Source organism: Astyanax mexicanus, chromosome 15 (genome assembly GCF_023375975.1).
Source record: "Astyanax mexicanus isolate ESR-SI-001 chromosome 15, AstMex3_surface, whole genome shotgun sequence".
Lineage (NCBI taxonomy): Eukaryota > Metazoa > Chordata > Actinopteri > Characiformes > Acestrorhamphidae > Astyanax > Astyanax mexicanus.
Window position 1 is genome coordinate 20,879,028 of NC_064422.1, and position 23,058 is coordinate 20,902,085.

General features: G+C 38.4%; 1 protein-coding gene across 1 annotated transcript; it reads left to right on the forward strand.

The window, feature by feature from the left end:
- The first annotated feature begins 22,242 nt into the window (after positions 1-22,242).
- atoh1c (atonal bHLH transcription factor 1c) lies at positions 22,243-23,017 on the forward strand. The gene has a single exon (XM_022669156.2). It carries the CDS (start codon positions 22,277-22,279, stop codon positions 22,913-22,915), a length of 639 nt encoding a protein of 212 aa, XP_022524877.2. The 5' UTR covers positions 22,243-22,276; the 3' UTR covers positions 22,916-23,017.
- Positions 23,018-23,058: the final 41 nt, after the last annotated feature.

Sequence of the window (23,058 nt, forward strand, 5' to 3'; positions counted from 1 at the left end):
CCAGAGAGAAATGTTTGCCTGTATATTGTTCCTAAGTTGATTATTTAAAGCAGTTTTTACCCTTTATTTTGGGGAATTTCTTTGTTTTGAGGTATTTTTCCTCTAGTTCTTAACTTGGTTTTATAATGTTTATTTTGTGCCACATAGACAGGTAAGAAAGGTGCATCTATTTGTCACTCCCAATGTATTTTGGTTCTTTGCCAGTGAAGCTTAGCATAGCTAGCTTTTACTTTTATTTATTTTCTAATTAGCTGTGCTTTTATAATTCAGAGAAGAGACGTGTTTGGTTTTGTTTTGTTTGGTGTCTCATGGTCTCATGGTATTTGAAACCATGTATTTTTTTAAATGTGACCGTTTAATAGATCTGCTGTAAATAAAGTGTTACCTTTTCTTCATGTCTCTTATCTGATTTTTCTGGTTTTATTAAAGATGTTTGATATGAGGTGGGATTATAACAGGATGTTTCTGCATTTACCTCTTTGTAATGTTTCCATTCCTTCTCAAACACCTAACCTGTTGCATTTTGGGGATTTTAATTCCATTTTTTTTTTATTTTTGTTAAAATACTCATGGTTCCTTCTTTCCAATTGCAGATGATATGTTAAATATGTGCCCTTTGTAAAATTACATGTACAAATGAAATAAATGTAACACTTTAAATTTACAAGTGTGTAAATAAAGCAAGTTTTCCTAAATCTAGTGTTCACTTTAATTTCATTAGAATATTGTAAGTCGTTGTGGACAAAAGCATCTTCCTAATGTAATTCTCCTCTTCAAAAAAAAAAACCTCAAACATCTTTCTCTTCGTCACCATTAAAACCTTCCATCTCATTTAAAAATATTTCTATGTTCCTCATACAAAATGAACCAAGACCAATGAATCTTAATTTGAACAAAGAAATTAAGACTAAAAATGGGGCCCACAAACTGAAGACCTTTATATAAGGTGGAAAAATAGGATCTTATGATCCCAAATGTACTAGCTCATCTGTGAAACATAGTGAAGGTAGGGTCATCGCTTGGGCTTGAATGGCTTCTTCTGGGACAAGCTCATTAAAAAAAAAAAACTTGTAAAATATGCAGGACAAATATCCAACCAAATTAAATACAGCACATGGGCTGCGTCCAGAAACTTTTGCTACTCCTCCTTTACTACTCCTCCTCTCCTACCCCGGAAGAAGGTGGAGGAATTGAGGAGAGGAGGAGGAGGAATGGAGGGAAGGAGCTGTAATTGGGGAAATGGAACAGCTGATACCTTTTAGAAAGGATGTTGATTACCGATTAACTGAGCCAATCACAACGCTCACTTTCAGCACATGTTTCAGAATATTACTATCACACACAGCTAAAAATTCAGATATTCCAATAAAATCCTGCTTACTACCAGGCATTTTTGGCCGGAGATGCGGCCAGTGAAGCTGGCAGCTGTCTGACCTCAGCCTTATGAGTGTTTCAGTTTCCTTATCAGTCCCTAAAGAAAAATAAATAAATTAAAATTAGTGAGGAGAGGTAGGAAAAAAGAGACACTTTTGGGGTTTCTGGACGCAGCCATGGTGTGCCTAAAGCCCTCGTTCCAGCAGCCATCTTGAATCCTGCATTTAAAAGGTTGGCACCATTGGTGGCTGGATTCTACCTAATTAATTGGTATTCATGTTGAGAGACAGAGAGACAGTTGTACAAAAGCAGAAATTAAGTTCTTTACAACCCAGACTCACTTTACATCAACAGTAAGTGTGTTGAGAGAGTGCAGACTTTTTGGTTTTTAGGTGTCTTTGTCTTTGCTAATTTCTCTTGCACAGAAAACATCACAGTAATCATAGAAGACTCTGCAACGGCTACACTTACTGTGAGTCCAATTTGGTTTCCAAACTGCTGCTGAACTGCCAAAAGCTATAATGTTTTTGAACAGACATGAACTGATGTCACAATCAGTTTGGGTTCATCTTTTAATGTTCCAAACATTTCTGTAGACTTCTGAGATTATTGTACATCAGTACAGATTAATGAGCTTGTTCCAGAAGAAGCCATGAAAGCCCAGCCATGACACTTCCTTCACCTTGTTTCACAGAGGACCTGTTATGTTTGGGATCATGAGAAGATCCTATTTTTAAATCTTATAAAAGGGCTTCCGTCTGTGGGACCACTTTATAAGTTTTAGTCTTAAAAAAAAAAAAAGTTACAAAATAAGATTGGCTTGGCTCGTTTTCTGTGAGGAATATAAATCAGAATATTTTTAATAAGAGGGTGGGTTTTGATGGTGAGGCAAAGGAAGATGTTTTGAGTGTGAAGATCATGTTTTAAAAAATATCTGAAAAGTTCAACGTGGAGTTTGCAACACACTGAAACTCACATGGAAATAGTCTGCTAACGTGTTCAGACAGATGATGTAAATTGATCTGAGTAGACTACATTTCAAATGAAGTTCAACTACAACAGACAACCACCACCTTATAATACAGGGTTGTTTTTAGAAGGAATAGGAACATTACAAAAGTGGTAAATGCAGTAACATCCAGTTATAATCCCACCTCATATCAAACATCTTGAATAAAACCAGTAAAATCAGGTAGGAGACACGAAGAAAAGGTAAAAGCACTTTATTTACAGCAGATTTATTGAAAAGAGTGTCACACATTCTTAAACAGACATGTTCATTAAAATCAAATGGGACAACACCGAAGACAACACCAATCACTTTGCTTTTCTTAATTACAAAAGCATAGTTAGTAATAAATAAAGCTTTACCAGCAAATAAACAACATTCATTGAGAGTGAAATACAGTATATAGGTGCACCTTTCTTACCTTTGAGAAAACCCAAGTAGCACAAAAAGACTGTTTTATAAGAACCATAGGTAAAATTTTAATATTAAAAACAAAGCATTTCCCAAAATTAAAGAATAAAAACTCCTTAGACAACAAACTACCTAAACAAACTAAATCAAAGCACACCACATGGTGCACCTACAGTTCTTACACTCTGGTGGCCATCTTGGATCTGCATTTAAAAAGTTGGCTCCTCCCCCAATTACACCAGCAAGCCCTCCCATTGGTGGCTGGATTCTACCTAATGAGAGAGAGAGGAGAGAGGCAGTGTCCAGAAACGTTTGCTACTCCTCCTCTCCTACTCCGGAAGAAGGTGGAGGAATCGAGGAGAGGAGTGGTAGGAAAAATGAGACACTTTTGGGGTTTCTGGACGCAGCCACTGAGAGGAGAGAGAGACAGAGACAGAGAGAGAGAGAGAGAGAGAGAGAGAGAGAGAGAAAAGAGAGAGGAGAGAAGAGAAAGAAAGAAAGTTCTTTCCTGTAACAGTCCCAGCTGTTTTTCAAGCAAGTTCAAAATGCAGGAATATATGTATTTAAAAAAATTAAATATCTTGGATTAATTCTGTCTGCTGTGGAAAAAAAAGTAAATGTAAGAAATACTGTTTTTACTTATTATCTTCATTTTTCATACTGTACCATTTTTTTCTGAGTTGGAGTTATAGGTTGAAAGTGGATTCACCATCTAAACATAATCAGACATATATGGCCCTGTTGCCAGAAAGATACTAGTGTCCCTTTCAAAAATAATAAAACAGTGAACCCAATCCCTTTACTCCCATTAATCATGTTAAACTCTGGGCATCAGGAATCAACTATTAAAATGTGGAAGACTCCCTGAACTTCCGTGATAGGTGGGATCTCTATTTTACCTGTAGTTCTTAACTTTTTAGCTTTTATAAAAGCATAATTTTTTGTTTATTTTTACCTTCAGAATTCCTCACACATTCTCTTTTGGGGACAGGGCAGGACTGCAGACACTCCAGCACATGTATTTTATTAATTAATATACACACATTTCTTGCAGCAAAACCCGGTTAAACTGTTACTTGCAAGAACTTTTCTGTTTCTGCTGTTTCTGCTGTTTTGTGTTTGTCTTTTTCTTTCCGACTCTTGCTCTTTTGACAGGAACGCCCACTAATCAGGTAGAATCCAGCCACCAATGGAAGTGCTGGCTGCTGTAATTGTGGGAGGAGCAAACTTTTTAAATGCAGGATCCAAGATGGCTGCCAGAGTAGGAGAAACGTTGGCATGCTATGTGCTGTGTTGAGGTTGTTTGCATGGTTACTTAGGGTTTCCTCCCACCCCCCACCCACCCCCCCTTTCTTCCTTCCCTTCTTCCATTTCCTTCTCTATAAAGTGGTTTTACTTGTTATTTTTGGGAATTGCTTGTTTTAAGGTGTTTTACCTGCAGTTCTTAACTCGATTTTATAAAATGTATTTATTTTTTTTGTTCGACCTGGGTTTTCATAAAGGTAAGAAAGAAGCATCTATATATTCACTCTCAATGTATCTTAGTTATTTGCCAGTGAACTTAGCATAGTTAAGCTATACTTTTATTTATTTTCTGTTTAGTTTTGCTTTTATAATTCAGAAGGAGAAGTGTTTGGTTTTCTTTTCTTTGGTGTTCTCATTTGATTCTACCAATGTGGTATTTGAGAACATTTTTTTTGAATGAACTGTTTTTGAATGTGTGACTTTTTTTAACAAATCTGCTGTAAATAAAGTGTTTTTACCTTTTCATGTATTTTACCTGTTTTTACTCGTTTTATTTGAGATGTTTGATATGAGGTGGGATTTATAAAAGGGTTCAACTGCATTTACCTCTTGAGTAATGTCCCGATTCTTTTCAAACACCTAACTTTTTATTTATTTATTTATTTGTTATATATATTTGATTTGTTTCCTGCTGGGTCGGGTGGACCCATTGCATTTTGCTGCTTTTAGTTTATTATAATTCATCCTTTTTGTTTTTGTTAAAATACTCAGCAAATGTTTTTCTTCAACCAAACAAATTTGCCCTTTGTTAAATCACATTGAGATATTTTATAAACCACCGGAGCATTTTTTCTAAAACTAGTGTGCTTTATTTGAATTTCATTAAGAATTTAACCTACTCAGGTCTGTCTGAAAAACAAGATTTTTTTCCAGACTATCCCAGACACAAGGTCAGAGTTTCCGTGTGTGTGTTTCATATGTACTTCTCTTCAAGCTCAGTCAGACTGCCTTTTCAGAAATGTAGCCTTACAGACATTTTACCAAACCATAACGTTCTAGTTACTAGATTGTTCTTTCAAACACACATCTAAAGTTCATTCACATTTTTAATTAAAGAATTCTTCACATTCTCTTCTGGAGACAGGGCAGGACTACAGCCAGTCTTCTTCCTTACCCATGTCTTTTATAATGTGTGCAGCATATGCACTTAAGTTCACTTCTGCCTTAAATTTAAGCTAATATTGAGTAGGCAAATTCCTGCAGAGTTTTGTGATTCAACTCTTATATCAAGAGCTATGTTTAGCATTTCTAAGACCAGAAATATCAGCAAACTAGGAGCTATACCCATGATTCAAGAAAGCGCATATAAACTCATGTATATCATTTAACCATTAAAACATCACTTCTAAAGTGATTGTATTAAGTATGGGAAGTTTTCCTGTGGGCAGGAAATCAACCACTGTATAAAATATAAACATCACTGATCGTGGAAACTTAACACTACACCTCAAGCAGATTAGACTGTGTGTGTCTCCACTCTTCCTCCAGACTCTGCTCCCTTGATTTCCAAATGAAATGTGAAATTTACTGATGATCAGTGATGGTTTAGATGGAGAGACATGTCATCTGCTGGTGTTGATCCACTGTGTTCTATCAAGTCCAAACTCAGTGCAGTGTTTTACAGCACTTCATGCTTTCCTCTGCTGACAACTTTTAGGGAAATGTTTTTTAATTTTCCAGCAAGACTTGGCACAATGGCAACGTTGCCAAAAGTACCTATTGGTCTTATATAATATACTAATTGTCTGATACATACATTTTTGGGATGTCATTGGCTGTAAGCCATAATAATCAAAAGAAATAAATGCCTAAAATACATTACTCTGTGTGTAATACATCTATATCAATGGGAAGGAGGATGGCATGTGCACTGTGCAGCAAAAGAAGGGCTACATTCGTTAAGATCAGTTAAAGCATGGAAAAAATGGGGATGAAACAAAGGTATACAAGTTAAAGACTAGAAATTGTTCTACAGAGTCTTCTCTTTAGAAAATGAATGTATTCACCCTATAATATGTTGTTTTAATGTTATACAGTGGTATGAAAAAGTGTGGGCACCCCTTATCATTTTATGATCTTCCTTTTTAAATGTGTTTAAGTGAAATTGACATTGTTGTATTGTCATTTAGAGCATTAATTTGCAGAAAATGAGAAATGGCTGACATAATAAAAAATAAAAAAGATGCAGAGCTTTCAGACCTCAAATGATGCAAAAAAAAAAAAACTTCACGTTCATAAAGTTTTAAGAGTTCAGTTGTTTTTAATTACAGTTTTCATGGATCTTGGCATGTTTCTCCTCCACCAGTCTTACACACTGCTTTTGGATAAATTTATGCCACTCCTGGTGCAAAACTTCAAGCAGTTCAGCTTGGTTTAATGGCTTGAGATCATCCATCTTCCTCTTGATTATATATCAGAGGTTTTTAATTTGTTAAAATCAAAGAAACTCAGTATTTTTAAGTGCTGTCTTATTTTTTGTCCAGAGTTCCAAATGTTTTCATACCTCTGTATGACCTTTAAAACTCTGTCAATTCAAGTCCACTAACAGAAGATGAAGCTGAAAAGGACTTCACTGTTGACCTGCTTTATTGAACACTAATGAGAGCAGGAGAACAGTTGGTTTGTGGAAGAGGGGCAGTGGAAGGTGGCTGTCCAGCGCTTGCTGTGTGGCCCACGTGCACCTCTGCTGTGCACTGATCCAGTGGAGATCGATCAGCTCCCCGTAGCGCTGCTGACCAGCTGGCCGTTCTTTACCGTGTGGGCAGCAATTTCCTGGAGGCAGCAGAAGAAAGAGGAGGTGGTGGAGTGATAAAGCTACCAGGGTCCGGCTCCTGATGGAATAGCAGCACTCACTCTTTTGAGAGCGGCCAGAAGGAAGTGTGCGTGTGTGTGTGCGCGCATGAGGGGGTGATCCAGAGTGTATTGATTAGGGTGGACAGAAAGGAAAGAAAGAAGAAGACGAGAAAACAAGAAAAACAGAACAGTGGTAGGAGGAGAGGAAAGAGGGAAAGAAAGAGAATCTTTAAAAGATGAAAGAGAAAGGTCAGAGGCTGGAGATTGCAAGTGATGAGTGGAGACGGAGAACGACAGCTGTGATTTGCTGTTGAATTCACAAATATTTTATGGGTAAAACTTTATAATACAGCCCATGTGTTTTTACAGTGTAACCTTCATGTATGATACAAAATACTTACCGTGTCTTAGTAGTGCTTAAATGTTAAAAATATTCACATGTATTACTCTGTAGGTAGAAGTACAGATACTAGGGTTTAAAATACTACTGTAGTAGTAAGTTGAAGCATCAACTTAAGCTTTTTACTCAAGTAAAAGTGTGATAAAAGTACTGGTTTCAAAACTACTTAAAGAAGTATAAGAGTAAAAATAATGTAAGGGAAAAAAATGCCATTAAGGACAAAAGCTTAGGCCGCTCCACAAGAGCCAATAATGATCAATCCCCCTTTCCCAAAAAACATTTTACCAAATGCTATAATGACTTTAATGTATTAAAAAGTTAATGATAAAAGGTTTGGGATGCAATAGGCTCCCTTTTTAAATCATTGGTTGTTTGAATCAGCAATTTCAGTTAAATAAATAAATATATATATATATATATGTATATGTTTGAGTAAAATTAACATTGTTGTATTGTCATTTAGAGCATTTATTTGCAGAAAATGAGAAATGGCTGAAATAACAAAAAAAGATGCAGAGCTTTCAGACCTCAAATAATGCAAAGAAAACAAGCTTATATTCATAGGGTTTTAAGAAAAAAATCAATATTTGGTGGAATAACCCTGGTTTTTAATCACAGTTTTCATGCAATAGGCTCCCTATGTCAGCTGCATATGTGCTGATTGAAAATGAATGCATTATAGTACAATGTAAATATACTAAACTAGATGCTTAGTTTAGCTCAAGTTCTTCTGAGTCACTGCACGGATCATCTTCATACTAGGCTACATACGTCTGCTATGTTCTTACTGGAGTGTGGGCATGACGGGTACAGGTGTGATGAATTGTGTACAAGCCAATAGGGTGTCAGAATGGTAAATATTTATATTGCTTATCCAACCATAATCAAATTTACTCTATCTGGATTGGTTTTTTTTTTGTAAGGAGTAGAACAATACAGACAATTGTGTGAAAATGTAAGGAGCAGAAGCTAAACCAATCACTCCAGTAAAGTTTAGATAACCAAAATTTCTACTTAAGTAAGGTAACACCGTATTTGTACTTCATTACTTACTACCTCTGGTTCTTAAATATGCCTCCTATATAGGGGTGGGACAAAATATCAATATCACAATGAACTGTTTTGATTTGCACTACATTATCGAAACATGCCACCAAACATCAATATTTTTATAAAAGCATAGGCACTTCATAAGTCTCTCCCCACAATTTGACTTACCACTGCATTTTTTTACATTGTAAATGAATAGGGGAAACCTATAATAAATAATATTGGTTGTGCAATTCAGTGAAACTGACACAAATTAATGCATCATTTCTGGTATTTGCTCATTTAAGAGTATTATAGAGAATTGTCTTTCACTATATTGAGTATAACAGAATCACAGTATCATAACATGGAGATTCCCACCCCTTACTTTATACATAGTGATTGGGGTCTTCTTCCTACATTTATTTAGTCCCACAAGCTATAAGTGCAATTTTAAATCCCAATTTCTTTTGGTCAAGCATTATCTTGCTGATAGATCAAGTGATGTTTTTTTTGTGGTTCTCCAATAAAAAAAAAAGTGATCAATATGCTGTAATATGCTGTAATACCAAGTGTATGTAGTATTACAGCTTTTTTTAGGGTTTGGCCTAACTAAATACTTTACTTTAATGTTGTAATTATTCTTTAAAAAAAAAAAAACATTTTCTTGAAAAGAAAAAAAAAGTACTGTACTGATCATATACTGTAAATAATTTCAATGTTAATGAGCAGCAAAACAGTGGTAATTTGTTCTTATGGCCGACATCTCTGTGGCCAGACAGCCAACCATTATATATATTATAACTGCATACCCAAGAGAAAGTAGCCCTGGTTGTCAAGAGTCCACACTGATGATGATTTTGGAGTGGGAGGGGTCATGCTAACTATGCAAATAAAGGATGTGAGGGGCCAATAGGAAAGACATATGTCAGTTTTTCTGTCATATGTTCCTGTTCTGTTATTATCTTGTCTCCTCCCTTGTCTCCACCCTAGCCCCACCCAGTCATTAGTGTTCTTACTACTCTCATTTGTTACCTTGCCCCCTCGTTTCCTTCCCCAGGTGTTTCCTGTTTCCCAGTGTGTGTATATATACCCCATGTGTTGCTGTGTTGCAATCCTGGGGTACGTTTCCCAAAAGCGTAGTTGCTAACTACGTTAGCAACTTACATAGTCTGGACGATGCAGCTGCGACGCAGGTGTTTCCCAAAAGCGTGGTTGGAACTATGGAGGTAACCACGTTAGTAACTTGCATAGTGCAAACCTTAGTTAAGCTACTCAGGTGTTTCCCAGAACCGTGGTTCCAGCGAATGTTCGCAACTACCGTGGTTCAGCTGCGTCGTTCCAACTACAGCTCTAGACCTGTCGTTAGGAGCTTAGTTCCTGGTTATTAGTGCAGACGATGGACGGTAGGACTCAGAAAGCTGATAAATCACATTAATATTGCTGCACGAGGATTTAAGATGTCAAGTGTACCTATTTTTTAATGTTTGTGTTAATTACATTAATTGAGCCACTTCACTTTTATCCATGTGCGCCAAGGTAAAATAATAAAATTCAGTCCTTTTTTAATGTATGTCTTTAACATTTAGCTTTATTTGGCAAACATGAATTCAGTGTAGTGAAAAGAGTGCACTGAAGTGCCCTTTAGCTAAAATGTATTTTACAGTCTTGGAAAGATGTATGTCAATTATTCAAGCAGGCATCTATTGAGTAAAGATAACTTGTGCTGTGCACATTTATGAAATAGTTAATTTTTTTTTTAAACCCACTGTGCTATATGCACTCTGTGAATAAGGCTATTAAACTGTCACTGGGGTAATACTCTAAAATGGCTTTAACGTAAACACCTGTACCCTAAGGACCTTTGAGGGTATATTTGCATTGTTTGTACCCAGTGAAACAAATATATCCATACAGTAGGCAAGAAGGTGTCTTTTAATAATATATTCATAACAAGAAAAAACTAAGTAAAAAGTGTCTTAAAATAAATAGAGACATGTAATAAGCAGGTGTTTTGAATTACCTAATTATCCTCTGGAGGTAACAGGACCAGACAGAGTGTGAATAAAGAAAATGTATCATTTAGCCAATACAACGTGTGTTTCTAGGCCTATACAAATGTTATCAATTAGTATTTGTTAAATAATATATTACAGGAAATACGTAGAAATATGTAGGCTTCATTAATATATATGTAAAAAATAATAACATTAATTGCCATTATGAAAAAAAAAAAAACATTAAGAAAATTAAACCACGACTGGGATTCGAACTAGGCGTCCATCCGGTGTTCTGTCGAGTTTTGCTACCCTGTCAAACCGTACTAGTTTAGGGTTATTAGGGGTGATTATAAACCTTATTTTTTTATTATTGGTAACTTAGTATTACTTTCATTTTCATCAGCTGTCATTTACGCATTTGTAATACTCAAATAATTTCAAGGGGTTTCTGGTTGTTTAATGCACCCAAAAAGAACAGAATTACCATAAAAAACAATAAATAAAAAATGTTTCCACGCATGGGCGCAGGTGTTGAGAAGCACATCTCGATGTGTTGCACAATTCGACAGAACACCGCGCGCTGCACCGTCGTAGGCGCTCTGCTGAACCACTGAGTAACACACATTTCTCAGGTCTCATTTGAATAAGACTCATTCAGAATGGTGATTATTTTATTTAAAAAAATATTGCTATAGCAAATATGTGTTTTTTTTAAGTAACACTGTCTGTTACAAATAATAATTAATATATAGCAATTATTGTGTACATTTTACTTGCAGTTCATTGTTATTTTATCAATAGTATTGTTGTCCGTTATGTTCTGGTGATAATTACAATATAAATAGCCTAAATGATACATTAGAAACATATTTTTGGCATAATATTTTAAAGATTGTGAGTTTTGCACGTTTTCTGCTGGGAAAGTCTGGCCGAACACATCTGGAAACACCTTAGTTAAGACCACGGTGGTTCAAACCAACATAGTTCAGACTTCTGTGGTACCAACAAAGTACGATGGTTTCGGGAAACTGTCGTACTTCAGATGTTAGTTAGTTTAACGATGCATCGTACCACGTTAGTTTAATGCTAGGCTCCGTCGTTGTACGGGAAACGCACCCCTGTTTTGATGTATTATTGCGGTTTGTTTAATCCTCAGTCCTTCTGTGTTTTGACTACACAGTTTCTGGTTCATTCTCTTTTTTTATCATTTGTTTACTAATTTTCTATTCGTCCTTTGTTTTATAGTCTTTGTTTCTTTAGTCTTAGTGTTCGGTATACTGCTTCAGTTTTTGTTTTTTGTTCTTTTTTTGTAATGGAAAATAAAATGTTGCAGTTTCTTTGGTGTAGCATGCTAAGATTAAAAATGTTGTCTGTTGTCTTTTCTGTTCAATTAAGCTAATATATACTCAAAACATGGAGTAAAAACTTCTCAAACGAAGTGATTTAAAAATATATGGATATGCAAATGTATTGAGTACATTCTATATGTTACTATATTATTGGGTAAAATTTATGTATGACATTTCGTATGAAATTAAACAACTATGCTGCAGGCAAAAAAAAGCATATTATAAGATTTATTGATTTGTAAATAAATAGCATAAACCCAGAGTTCTTGAGCTCCAGTTGTGAAGCAGATGCTTTGTGAATACGAGCTCCTCTAGTAGTGGAGTTCTCACTGGTATGACTGTCTGCTGCTTGTTTGCTGCAGTTTGTTGACAGGTAGTTTTGCATCACTTTCTTACACTACGTAGTAATGCATTTTTAATAGATTTGGGAGAGAGCGGAGCTCTTTCATCTTGACGGATCCTTGCAGCTCTTTGTGCGGAGACATGTAGCTCTACGCAGACGCCGAAGACAAATACGGGAGTGTATGTGTGTAAGCAGGAATTGAACACGGCTCTCGACACACTACAAATAAAAATCACCAGCGATAAAAGGACCTTCAGGACCAAATGGCTCTTCATTAATTTTTCAGCCGTCTCAGGGAACCCGCAGTGAGGCTGTTCCATTTTGCAGGTGAGATAAACTCCTGCTCCAGACACTTTATCCTCACAGCCACCTGAAGAACATCCACAGGCTTTCTGATATTACCAAGCCGATGGTCCAGACTTGGCAGACTGGGTTCTGGTTGCTTTCAGGTTTTCCACACGCCATGTCTCTTAACAGATAAAGATGAAGTCTAAAATGTGGCTCTCATCACCACTATGGTACCATTGGCATTATTTTTTTTTTCTCTGCACAGTGAGTTTTCTGTTGGTAGTGGGTTCAGAGACTTTTTTTGTTGCTGGTGAACTGAACAGAATATTGTTTGGAAATAGTTGTGTTTTTGATATAATTCTTTGGGCTACATTTGAATTCAGACAGAATTTTGGTGGACTGTATTTGGGTTTGGATTTTGTTTGGCTACTGTTGGGTTTAAACAGACATTTGCTGGGTTATAGTTGGGTTTAGTGGGTGTTTTGTTCTGCTACATTCAGGTCCAAACTGAATTTTGCTTAGATACAGAAGGATTTCAACAGGTTTTCATTGGACAGATTTTTTGGGGCTATATTTTGGTTTGCAAATAATGTTTGAGGCTACAATCAAGCTCAGATTAACTTGTTGGACTATATTTGGATTTGGACAAAAATTGTCCAAGAATTTTACTGGATTCAAATCAGGTTGGATATACATTGTGTTGGGTTATAGTTAGGCTGTAGTTGGGTTTGGATAGAATTTATTCGGGCTAACGTTGGGTTTATACTGAATTTATTTGGGCTAACGATGGGTTTATACTGAATTTAGTTGGGCTACAGTTGGGTTTAGACAGAATTTTGTTGGGGTATAGATGGGTTTAGACCGAATTTTGTTGGGGTATAGATGGATTTAGACAGAATTTTGTTGGGATACAGCTGGGTTTAAGACAGAATTTTGTTGGGCTACAGTTTGGTCTAGACATTTTTTTTTGCTATAGTCCATATGGTTAAGTTGTGTTCAGCTTGGTCAGCTTAGTCAGGTTTGGAAAGAATTTTGTTGGGCTACAGTTGGGTTTAGACAGAATGTAGTTGGGCTACAGTTGGATTTAGACTAAATTTAGTTGGGCTACAGTTGGGATTAAACAGAAATTTGTTGGGCTACAGTTGGGTTTAGACCTAATTTTGTTGGACTAAAATTGGGTTCAGACAGAATTTTGTCAGGGTACAGTTGGGTTTAAGACAGGATTTTGTTGGGCTACAGTCTGTATGGTTAAGTTGTGTTCAGGTTGGTCGGCTTAGTCAAGTTTGGAAAGAATTTTGTTGGGATATAGTTGGGTTTAGACAGAATTTTGTTGTGATATAGTTGGGTTTAGACAGATTTTTGTTGGGCTACTGTTGGGTTTAAACTGAATTTGGTGGGCTACAGTTGGGTTTAAAATTATTTTTGGGGACTACAATTGGGTTTAAACAGAAATTTGTTGGGCTTCAGTTGGGTTTAGACAGAATTTTGTTGGGCTACAGTAAGGTTTGATGGATGTTTTGCTGGGCAACATTTAGGTTTAGACAGAATTTTGTTGGGCTACAATCAGTTTGGTTGGGCTGTATTTAAGGTAGAACTGTATATATTAGGCTTAAGTCAAGTTTGGACATAATTAATTTGGGCCGTATTTGGGTTCATACAAAACTGTGTTAAGCTAGTGTCAGGTATAAACCGAATGTTGTTGAGATGTATTAAGGTTCAGACAGAATTTAGTTGGGCTACAGTCAGGTTCAGAAAGAAAAAAAAAAGTATTTACAGGACATTTGACACTTCTCAACACGAAAAGCAGGACTAATATAGCAATGTTGACAGTTTGTAGGAATGCAAGTAAAAAAGGGTGGTGATTGTACCAAAGTTTAGAAATAGAGAGTAGTAACCATACACAACATGTTAACCAGCTGAGATGTGCAAATATTGATTTTGACTTTTACTGGCTCCCAGCTCTGTCTAGATCACAACACCCATGGATAAATAATCATGTGTCACCAGTGCAGTCAGGGGCTCTGTGTATCAATCCCTTGCATTTGTAATGCCACCAGTTATTTTCAGAGAAACCAGCAAAGTGCCCTGTCTTTCAGCTCCGGGGCCGACATTCATTTCCAAAACGGCCTTGATATTTCTTTGTGAATACATTTATCAAAGGCTGCGCTAGAGCAGACATGTTTCTCTCTCGGCTTCTGCAGCTATTCAAAGGCTTTTCGCTTTTCACAGGAAGACAGGACTAGAAAATGATTTCAAAAATATATCATATCTAATCATTCCAAGGACTCTGTTAATTAGATCAAATTTCATTAGATCAAATTAGTGCATGTTAACATCCTTACTTGCTTATGCAGATGAATTCTTGACACATCAAAAACACATTATTTCAGTCCAATAATATCTAGCAGATCTGTAAATCTTCATATGCAAAAATGCACATGTTAACTGAAGGATCTTCATTAGAAGGAGCATGATTTCCTGTCTCTTTACTTTCACTTGCATCTTGGCTTTCAATCAATCACTGTTTCCTTTTTTTGTTTATTGAGATAGATCAATTCTGTTTTAGGCTTAATCAAGTGCAGTGAAGTCCAGTTCAGTTTCTGAGATTAAGATGTGATGGTTGTTACAGTATAAGAAGCCAATAGGGTTGGGTTTGGTGGGTATTTTGCTTAGTCGAGTTTGGACACAGTTGGGTTACAGTTGGGTTTAGACAGAATTTTGTTTGGCTACAGTTGGGTTTAGACAGAATTTTGTTAGGATACATTTTGGTTTAGACAATTTTGTTGGGCTACAGCTAGGTTTAGACAGAAATTTGTTAGGCTACAGTTGGGTTTAGACAGAATTTTGTTAGGCTACAGTTGGGTTTAGACAGAATTTTGTTAGGCTACAGTTGGGTTTAGACTGAAGCTTTTTAGACTACAGTTGGGTTTAGACAGAATTTTATTGGGTTACAGTTGGGTTCAGACAGAATTTTGTTGGGCTACAGTTGGGTTTAGACTGAAGCTTTTTAGACTACAGTTGGGTTTAGACAGAATTTTATTGGGTTACAGTTGGGTTTAGACAGAATTTTGTTGGGTTACAGTTGGGTTTAGACAGAATTTTGTTGGGCTACATTTTGGTTTAGACAGAATTTTGTTAGGCTATAGTTGGATTTAGATAACATTTTGTTGTGCAACAGTTGGGTTTAGACAGAATTTTGTTGGGCTACAGTTGGGTTTAAACCGAAGCTTTTTAGGCTACAGTTGGGATTAGACCGAATTTTGTTGGGCTACAGTTGGGTTTAGACAGATGTTCGTTAGGCTACAGTTGAGTTTAGAAAGCATTTTGTTGGGCTACAGTTGGGTTTAGACAGAATTTTGTTGGGCTACAGTTGGGTTTAGACACAATCTTGTTGGGCTACAGTTGGGTTTAGACAGAATTTTGTTGGGCTACAGTTGGGATTAGACAGAATTTTTTGGGGCTACAGTTAGGTTTAGACACAATTTTGTTGGGCTACAGTTGGGATTAGACAGAATTTTTTGGGGCTACAGTTGGGTTTAGACACAATTTTGTTGGGGTTTGGTGGAAAGTTTGCTTTGCTAGATTCATGTTCAGACAGAATTTTGTTGGGCTACAGTTGGGTTCAGACAATTTTGTTGGGTTACAGTTTGGTTTAGAGAGAATTTTGTTGGACTACAGTTGGGTTTGAACAGAATTTTATTGGGATAGTTGGATTTGAAAAGAATTATGTTGGACTACAATTGGGTTTAGACAAAATTTTGTTGGGCTATAGTTGGGTTTGGTGGAAATTTTGCTGGGCTACATTCAAGTTCAGACACAATTTTGGCTACAGTCAGTATGACTGGGCTGTGTTTAGGTTGGGACAGTATATTAAGCTAAGCTTGGACAGAAATTTGTTGGGCTACAGTTGAGATTAGACAGAAGTTTGTTAGGCTATGATCAGTATGGTTGGGCCATATTTAAGGTGGGACAGTATATATCAGGCTATATTAAGTCAAATTTTAACAGAATTTATTTGGGCTGTAAAGCCAATAGGCTGGATGTGGGCCACATCAGTGCAATCTCATTAGCATAACGCTAATTAGGGCTCAGTGGAGTCCGCGCACTATTAGCTACATTAGGCTGCTCATTTGAAGTGGACTATTTTCTGCCCGTGAACAAAATTTCTGCCAATTAGCGTCCCCTTGTTGGACAATGAGAAGGAATGCAAAGGCCAACGTAGAACAATGGGTTTCATGAAAGCGCTTAGCTCAGACCACCTACTTCTCCGGCCACTACAACTGTAATCACACAGTCGAGACTCTGAGGGCCCAGCAAGGCTGATGAGAAGTACATGTGAAGAGCTCTCGAAAACAGAGAACCCGTATGGATATCTGCGGTATACTTTCTACAGTCTTTGGAACATTTGGCCCTGTGTAATTGCTTGCGTAAGATGGGGGTTTGTTTCAAACACCCCTCCACAGAACAGCAAATGGACTCTTGAAAGCGATGGCTTGGGTTGATTTGAACCTGCTGATGCCTGCTGATAAAAACCCCCACAAATAAACCTTCCAAACGCCAATTAACCGCCGACAACAAGGACCGAGGACACTTCTGAAGCCGTGCAGTCCATCAGCAGAGGAGCAACCCAGCAATTATTAGGAAGCGACGCTTCAGAGGAAGCCGCGGAGGTAGATAGTCACAAACGGCTGACCCACGGCGGACCTCAAAAGGGCCGTGGCTTCATGAAGAGAAAGTAATTATCTTCCTGGGGGGATCGGCGGGGGGCGAGAGAGAGAAAGAAGGATGGAGCGAACCACGCCTTTCGTCTCCTGATCACTCGGGCACAAAGAGGAGATCAATCAGGAATAAATTAGGGCGGCAACAATGAAACAATGATGGACTCCGCCGAGTGCTTAAGAATAGAGCTCTGGAATGGACGGACACACACACAGTCAGAGGCACAATCATTTAGCCACAAAGGGTCACCGTTCTGGACTGTAGATCATATTTCACCATTAATAGACTGATCTAAACTAGGATTAAGTAGGATAATCCATGTCTGGAAAAAAAGACTGTGAAGCAGGATTACTAGATATAGATCAGACTCAATATTGAGAATACACCTTAAGATTAATGTCTTAATGTCTTATTTCAGTTAAAAAACCACCCCCCCCACACCCCCCCCTTAGTCACAACACCACTGCTCTAGAAGTTGGTTTTTGCTGAGGTCTTCAAACCCCTTCCTGGGTATTGGCTATGTCCAAGTAGATTTGGTTAGGTTTTAGAGCTTCAACACACCTGACTAAACCATGTATACAAAGTAGCAGGTAAGATCAAACATGGAACAATGCTATACTCTGGTCCTCCAGGTTGTAAAATCTAAAAAAGAAGACCTATTAGGGTTTTTTTTTTTTAACACCTGCACTTTTACTAATCATTTAGGGTAGGGACCAATCTAATTTCTGAGGTTTCTCCACGTTAGAATTATGCACTAGTCCAAAATACAGGACCTTCATCCTGTATTTACCTTCTGTACCTTCCTGTTCTTTCCAGACAGCTCTGACCAATTAGCCAATGAGAGAAAAAAGTTGTTTGGTTTGGGGCCAAAACAACCGCACTGAGACCCAAAAAAGGTAATTTCGGTCCAGTACCAAATTAACTCTGTAGTGGTTTGTTTGAGATATAAAAAACAATGAATTTCCAAAGGATTTGACCTTGATCTAAGCCAACTTAAGGTGTAGTCTAGCCTGGTATATTACTAAGATAATTACAGTAATACAGCTAGGAACAATGGCAATTTCTGACTTTTCTCCACGTTAGAATTATGCACTAGTCCAAAACATAGGACCTTCTTTCTGTATTTACCTTTTGTATTTCCTTGTTCTTTCCAGACAGCTCCGACCAATTAGCCAATAAGACAGAACGTTCTCACTTGGAGGAATGTAACCTCGTAATGTATACCCAGATTGTTACTACAGCTATAAACAAATGCTATCTCAACCTTGTTGCACCAAGCTAAATTAGACTGAATACGCAATACAACAGAACACTTTCTTGCTTTTGGCAGTTTAGTGCCTACTATGACCAACTGCACAGATTTGTGCATCTGTTACTAACGGGAAGTTGCACACGTTTCACTTGATGAGAAATATACTGCACCCCAGTTGAAACAGAGATAAATTGACTGTGCCGTCAATGCAGTGAGAGGGGTGGATCAATTGCCTACTTACATTAAGGTGAACATCATTTATGTTCTGATCCAGAGTAGCAGAGTGTCTGGATAACCCCGGTTGCCAAAAAGCATAATTTCTGGCAATAAGGAATTTGTTTTCAGACACTTTAAAAATGACAGTTTTTCTGTCTTAATATGTTATTAAACAAGTTTTGTTTTAGATTAGATCTGTCATTAGATCTGTCCTGTTTCAAAGGCCTTTTTACACCTATGTTTGATTTGCAAGAAAGCAAGAAGAAACAAAGTAAATACAGGAAGAAGATCCTTTGTGCTGGACCAGCAAATTATTCGGTTCAATTTAACATGGAGTAACAGCAGAGATGGCATTATTTCATAACTGCAGTCATTTTCTAGGCATTATAAAAGGGTACATAACACCTGAAAATCCATTTAACTTGCTAAGTACATCTGATAGTTGCGTCAGACCAAACCAAACCAAACGGAAAAGTCGACAAATGATTCAAAACAGAGCAAACCAACTACAGGTGTGAAAACACCCTTAAAAGTGCTGCATGGTTCTTGGCTGTTGTCATTGCTATCAGCCAATCAGTACACATGGACATTTACAAGTCACCACTGGACTGGTCCTAAAAGAAAGTCCAGATTCCCACTGAAAACTTGCTCTAGGGGAAACACACACCACTAAGCAAATCTCCTGCTTAAGCCTCTCTCCATGTCTGTAGTACCTCAATCTTCTGGTCTAATGGATGACTGGCAACGGAACCCACAGGGGGCACCAAACAATGACACCCGATCCATACAATCCCCTCCAACCACTGGGTGATACAAATAAGGGTCATCAGAGAGGTCTAAAATGAGGTTAAAAACATCATGCCTACCTTTACCCACACTCTGCCATGATACCATGATGATCCAATGAGCTTGGATTTGGATCTGTGGTTTAAATGGGCACAGCAGCATTTCTGTCTGGAATCAGTTTGAAGAGAATGGGTGAAAGTACAAAAAAAAGAGAGAAAAATAGCAATTAGGACTTTTTTCTTTTACACAACTCAGATTATCCTTCATTTCATTTATTTTAATCTATTTTCAGAGAGGCAGGATGCGTTTAAATGCTATGCATGCAACAAGAAGGAAAAGTAATTCAGATTCAGTAATAGCTTTTATGTTCTTTGGTATTGTTTATTTATTTGTAGATTCTTTTTTTGTCCACTCATCATTTGAATTAGATTATCAAATGAATAAATTTCTGAGTGTTAAGAGAATTCACTGTTAAGAGAACTGAAAAAAAAAAAATAAAATCAACAGCGTTCAGTTAGAACAGTTTCTTTAGGGAGGGGCCTGGTTGTTTTTTCAAACACAGACTAGAACTAAACCTTGGAGAAAAAGGATTATATTTAAATACAAAATATATGAACATCGTTAACATTGCAGATTAGCCATGGAACAATATTTACCATGTTTTTCACACTAGACTAGCACTGGATGTTAATCTACACAGATTTCTCTCCTAAAACTTATTTGGGTGAGTAAAGCGCTTATGTTTTTTTTTTACAGTAAGCTTAAATTCCCAAATTTCTCCAACACTAAAGCTGGAGCATTAGAATTAAGTGGGGAAACTGCTAGCAGTTAGCAGCTAATGCTGTCCGACAGCTCAACCCTGAGGAACCCTTAGTGCCTCTGTAAGCTAGAACGATATTGGATAGTGCTTCTTCCCACGTATCTTGTTTTAACATGGTAAATGTGCAGACTACAGCCCAATATACTAGTATAGCTAGTGACGTTAGCGGCTAATGCTAATGCTGCTCCAGCAGTGCTAGCCGAGGTTAACAGCAGGCTACAAACCGATAATACTCACCTCTGAACGGGGAAATAGCTGTAAGCGGCAAATGCTAGTTTAGCCTAGGTGCCTTTACAAACTTCACTGAAACTCCCTTATAACCGTGTACTTCATCGGAGTGGCTTTATTGTTACTTAATACCCCCAGTAATCAACAGAGGCAAAGAAAAACTCACCCCCCCTGACATTAATGTAAATATGTTATCTGTTGTGTTTGGGTACCTTTGGAGATCAAATTAACAATTAGTCAACACTGAAATTTGGAGTTGACAAAATAGTTGTAATGAACATTGGCGATTAATGTAGACTAATTGTTGTAACCCTTTTGTTTGGCAACTATTCATAAAAGGCCATTCATGCCCCATCACAAGAACATTAACCTAACAAAAAAATTGGTTGATTTTGTTGTTGATTAGAGCTCCAGTTTCTTCAGTGCATTTGTTCGTTATTCCAAGGATGCTTTTCCACTGACTTGTACCTACATTATACAATTCTTCTTGTTTTTTCAAACACTGCAAGGTTAATACCAAACTTTTTAGTCCCTACTCGACTGTCTTGGAACCAAAAGCGAACAGGTATGAGAACAGTACCCTCTTCCAGGTAGAAAATGTGCCTAATGGAAAAGCAAAAAAGCCAAGTAGAATCGAGTTGAAAACTGAGTGCATCTTGGACTTTCAGATTCTGTTGCCCCCTTTTAAAAAGTATTGGAAGTTTATACCCCTACAGATAATGTAATAAATTATGTAAAGTACACAATGTACAAATGTACATTTAAGGTATAAAGTTGATCAATGTATAAAAAAAACCCGCCACAAAAAAGCCAATTAAAGCTTGCTTCAAAACTCGACAGAGTTGAGGCAAGGGTATGATGTAAGCACAGAGTTTCCTGATCCACGGTGATCCCTGGTGGGTAGAAGCTTCTATTGCCTTTTCAAACATCATCCACTTTATAGCCCAAGTACAAAACTAAAGAAAGAAGCTTCAAACTTCAAACTTCAGAGACCGAACCAAGTCTGGCTCATCCACTCCGCTACTTGTGCAACTGCTTAAAAGTTCAGACATATTAAAAACACGATGCCAACGAAACTGAGGCTCCGTAAAGATGTGCATAATGACCTGTGCCTGGTGCGCTCGGTGGTTTTGGCTCGGGCTTGGGGCGCACTGCAGCCTCGCTGGCATGCTTTGAAAGGCAGCACTTTCTCCACTTCGTCCCCTGTCACCAATCCCCCAAGAGTGAAAATTTGGTTTCATTTCGGCTGGTTTTGCTCTGACAGGCACGAATCTACCCCCACCGTCCGACCCCTCGCCCAGCCATCCGGGCCCTTTGCCCCCCAGGAGACGCTTCATTAGGTTTAATAAGCGAAGTGTGCCAGCGCTGTCCAGGCGCAACACGTGGTAAAGCACCCCCTCACCTCTCGCCCCGCAGGGCAGAATCAAATATTCTTTTGTTTATCGGGGGTATTTGAGACTGTGGAGTGGGGACGGTCTTGATGTAATTGGATGAAAGTGTGCGGAGTGCGTAATTGGATTAGTCCGAGCACTCTGCTGTCTGTCCACTGCGACTGAATGAACTCTTCTTTCAGGGCTGCCTTCATGCAAGAGCGCATTGTTTTTCCCCTCCCAAGTGGGGGAAATGATTCTGTACCATTCATTTCGGCGCTTATCTGTTCATTCTTTTAACCCCTGACTTGTTTCAAGGTTTTAACGTCTTTCGGGTTGTGGGGTTTCCACCCTTGGCCACAGGGAAGCGCTGCGTTTGGCGCTCGCTGAGGCGCACCTAATCCACTTTTGATGAGCTTGGTTTGCTTACTCCCCGCCGTCATTATCAAAGGGACTCTTCATCTCTATTCACGTCTGCCCGCACACGACCATCGGCACTACACCACGCCCCCCTCGCGGCAGCAGCCACACATAGAAGGGGTTTGGCAATAAATACCGCCTCCAAACCCAAAAGAGAGGGCAAGATGATGTTGGAAGCTTCTGGGGAAAGCATGGCGACGGCTCAACACAGCTCTTACAGGCCGCTGCTCTTGCTGCGAGACACTGATTCCCAACACCGGTGGAACATCGAAGATACGGCGGAGGTCAAGGCGATGTTGTGCAGTACTTGGACAGATGATGGGCCACAGATCCACAGGCCTCACTGCGATCCTTGCATTGCGGCAGAGCAAGACCAGTGTGCCCTGGCCAGGGCACGAAGACGACGGAGGCTGGCGGCCAATGCAAGGGAGCGCAGAAGGATGCTGGGCCTGAACGTGGCTTTCGACAGGCTGAGGAGCGTCATCCCCAACGTGGAGAGTGCCAGAAAGCTGTCAAAGTCGGAGACACTCCAGATGGCGCAGATCTACATCAGTACACTGAGCGAGCTGCTGCAGGGACAGGACAGTGAGTGCGGACAGTGGCGCGCTGCAGCACAGAGGGACCACGCAGGACAGCGACAGCAAGCCACAGCAGTACAAGGAGAACAGACACAGCAGAGCGTCGAACAGAACACCTCCCCACATCAGAATACCGTTCAGGAACACGTCGTAGACACTGTCCGGCCGCACATGGAGCGCAAAGCCACCACGCACTGCTGGGAAAGAAGCAACGGCGCCAAGTAAAATGTCTACAGAACGTGTTTTACATTTTTTAATGTAGGCTCTATATTGCACTTTGTTAGTGATAATTTATGTAATAATGATGATCAGGTCATGATTGACAAAGACTAAATAAAATGTTTTTTAAAAAAAGAAAGAAAATGAAA

Bases quoted from the DNA above. Each gene is read 5' to 3' on its own strand.
- atoh1c (XM_022669156.2), top strand. From the start codon at position 22,277: ATGATGTTGGAAGCTTCTGGGGAAAGCATGGCGACGGCTCAACACAGC.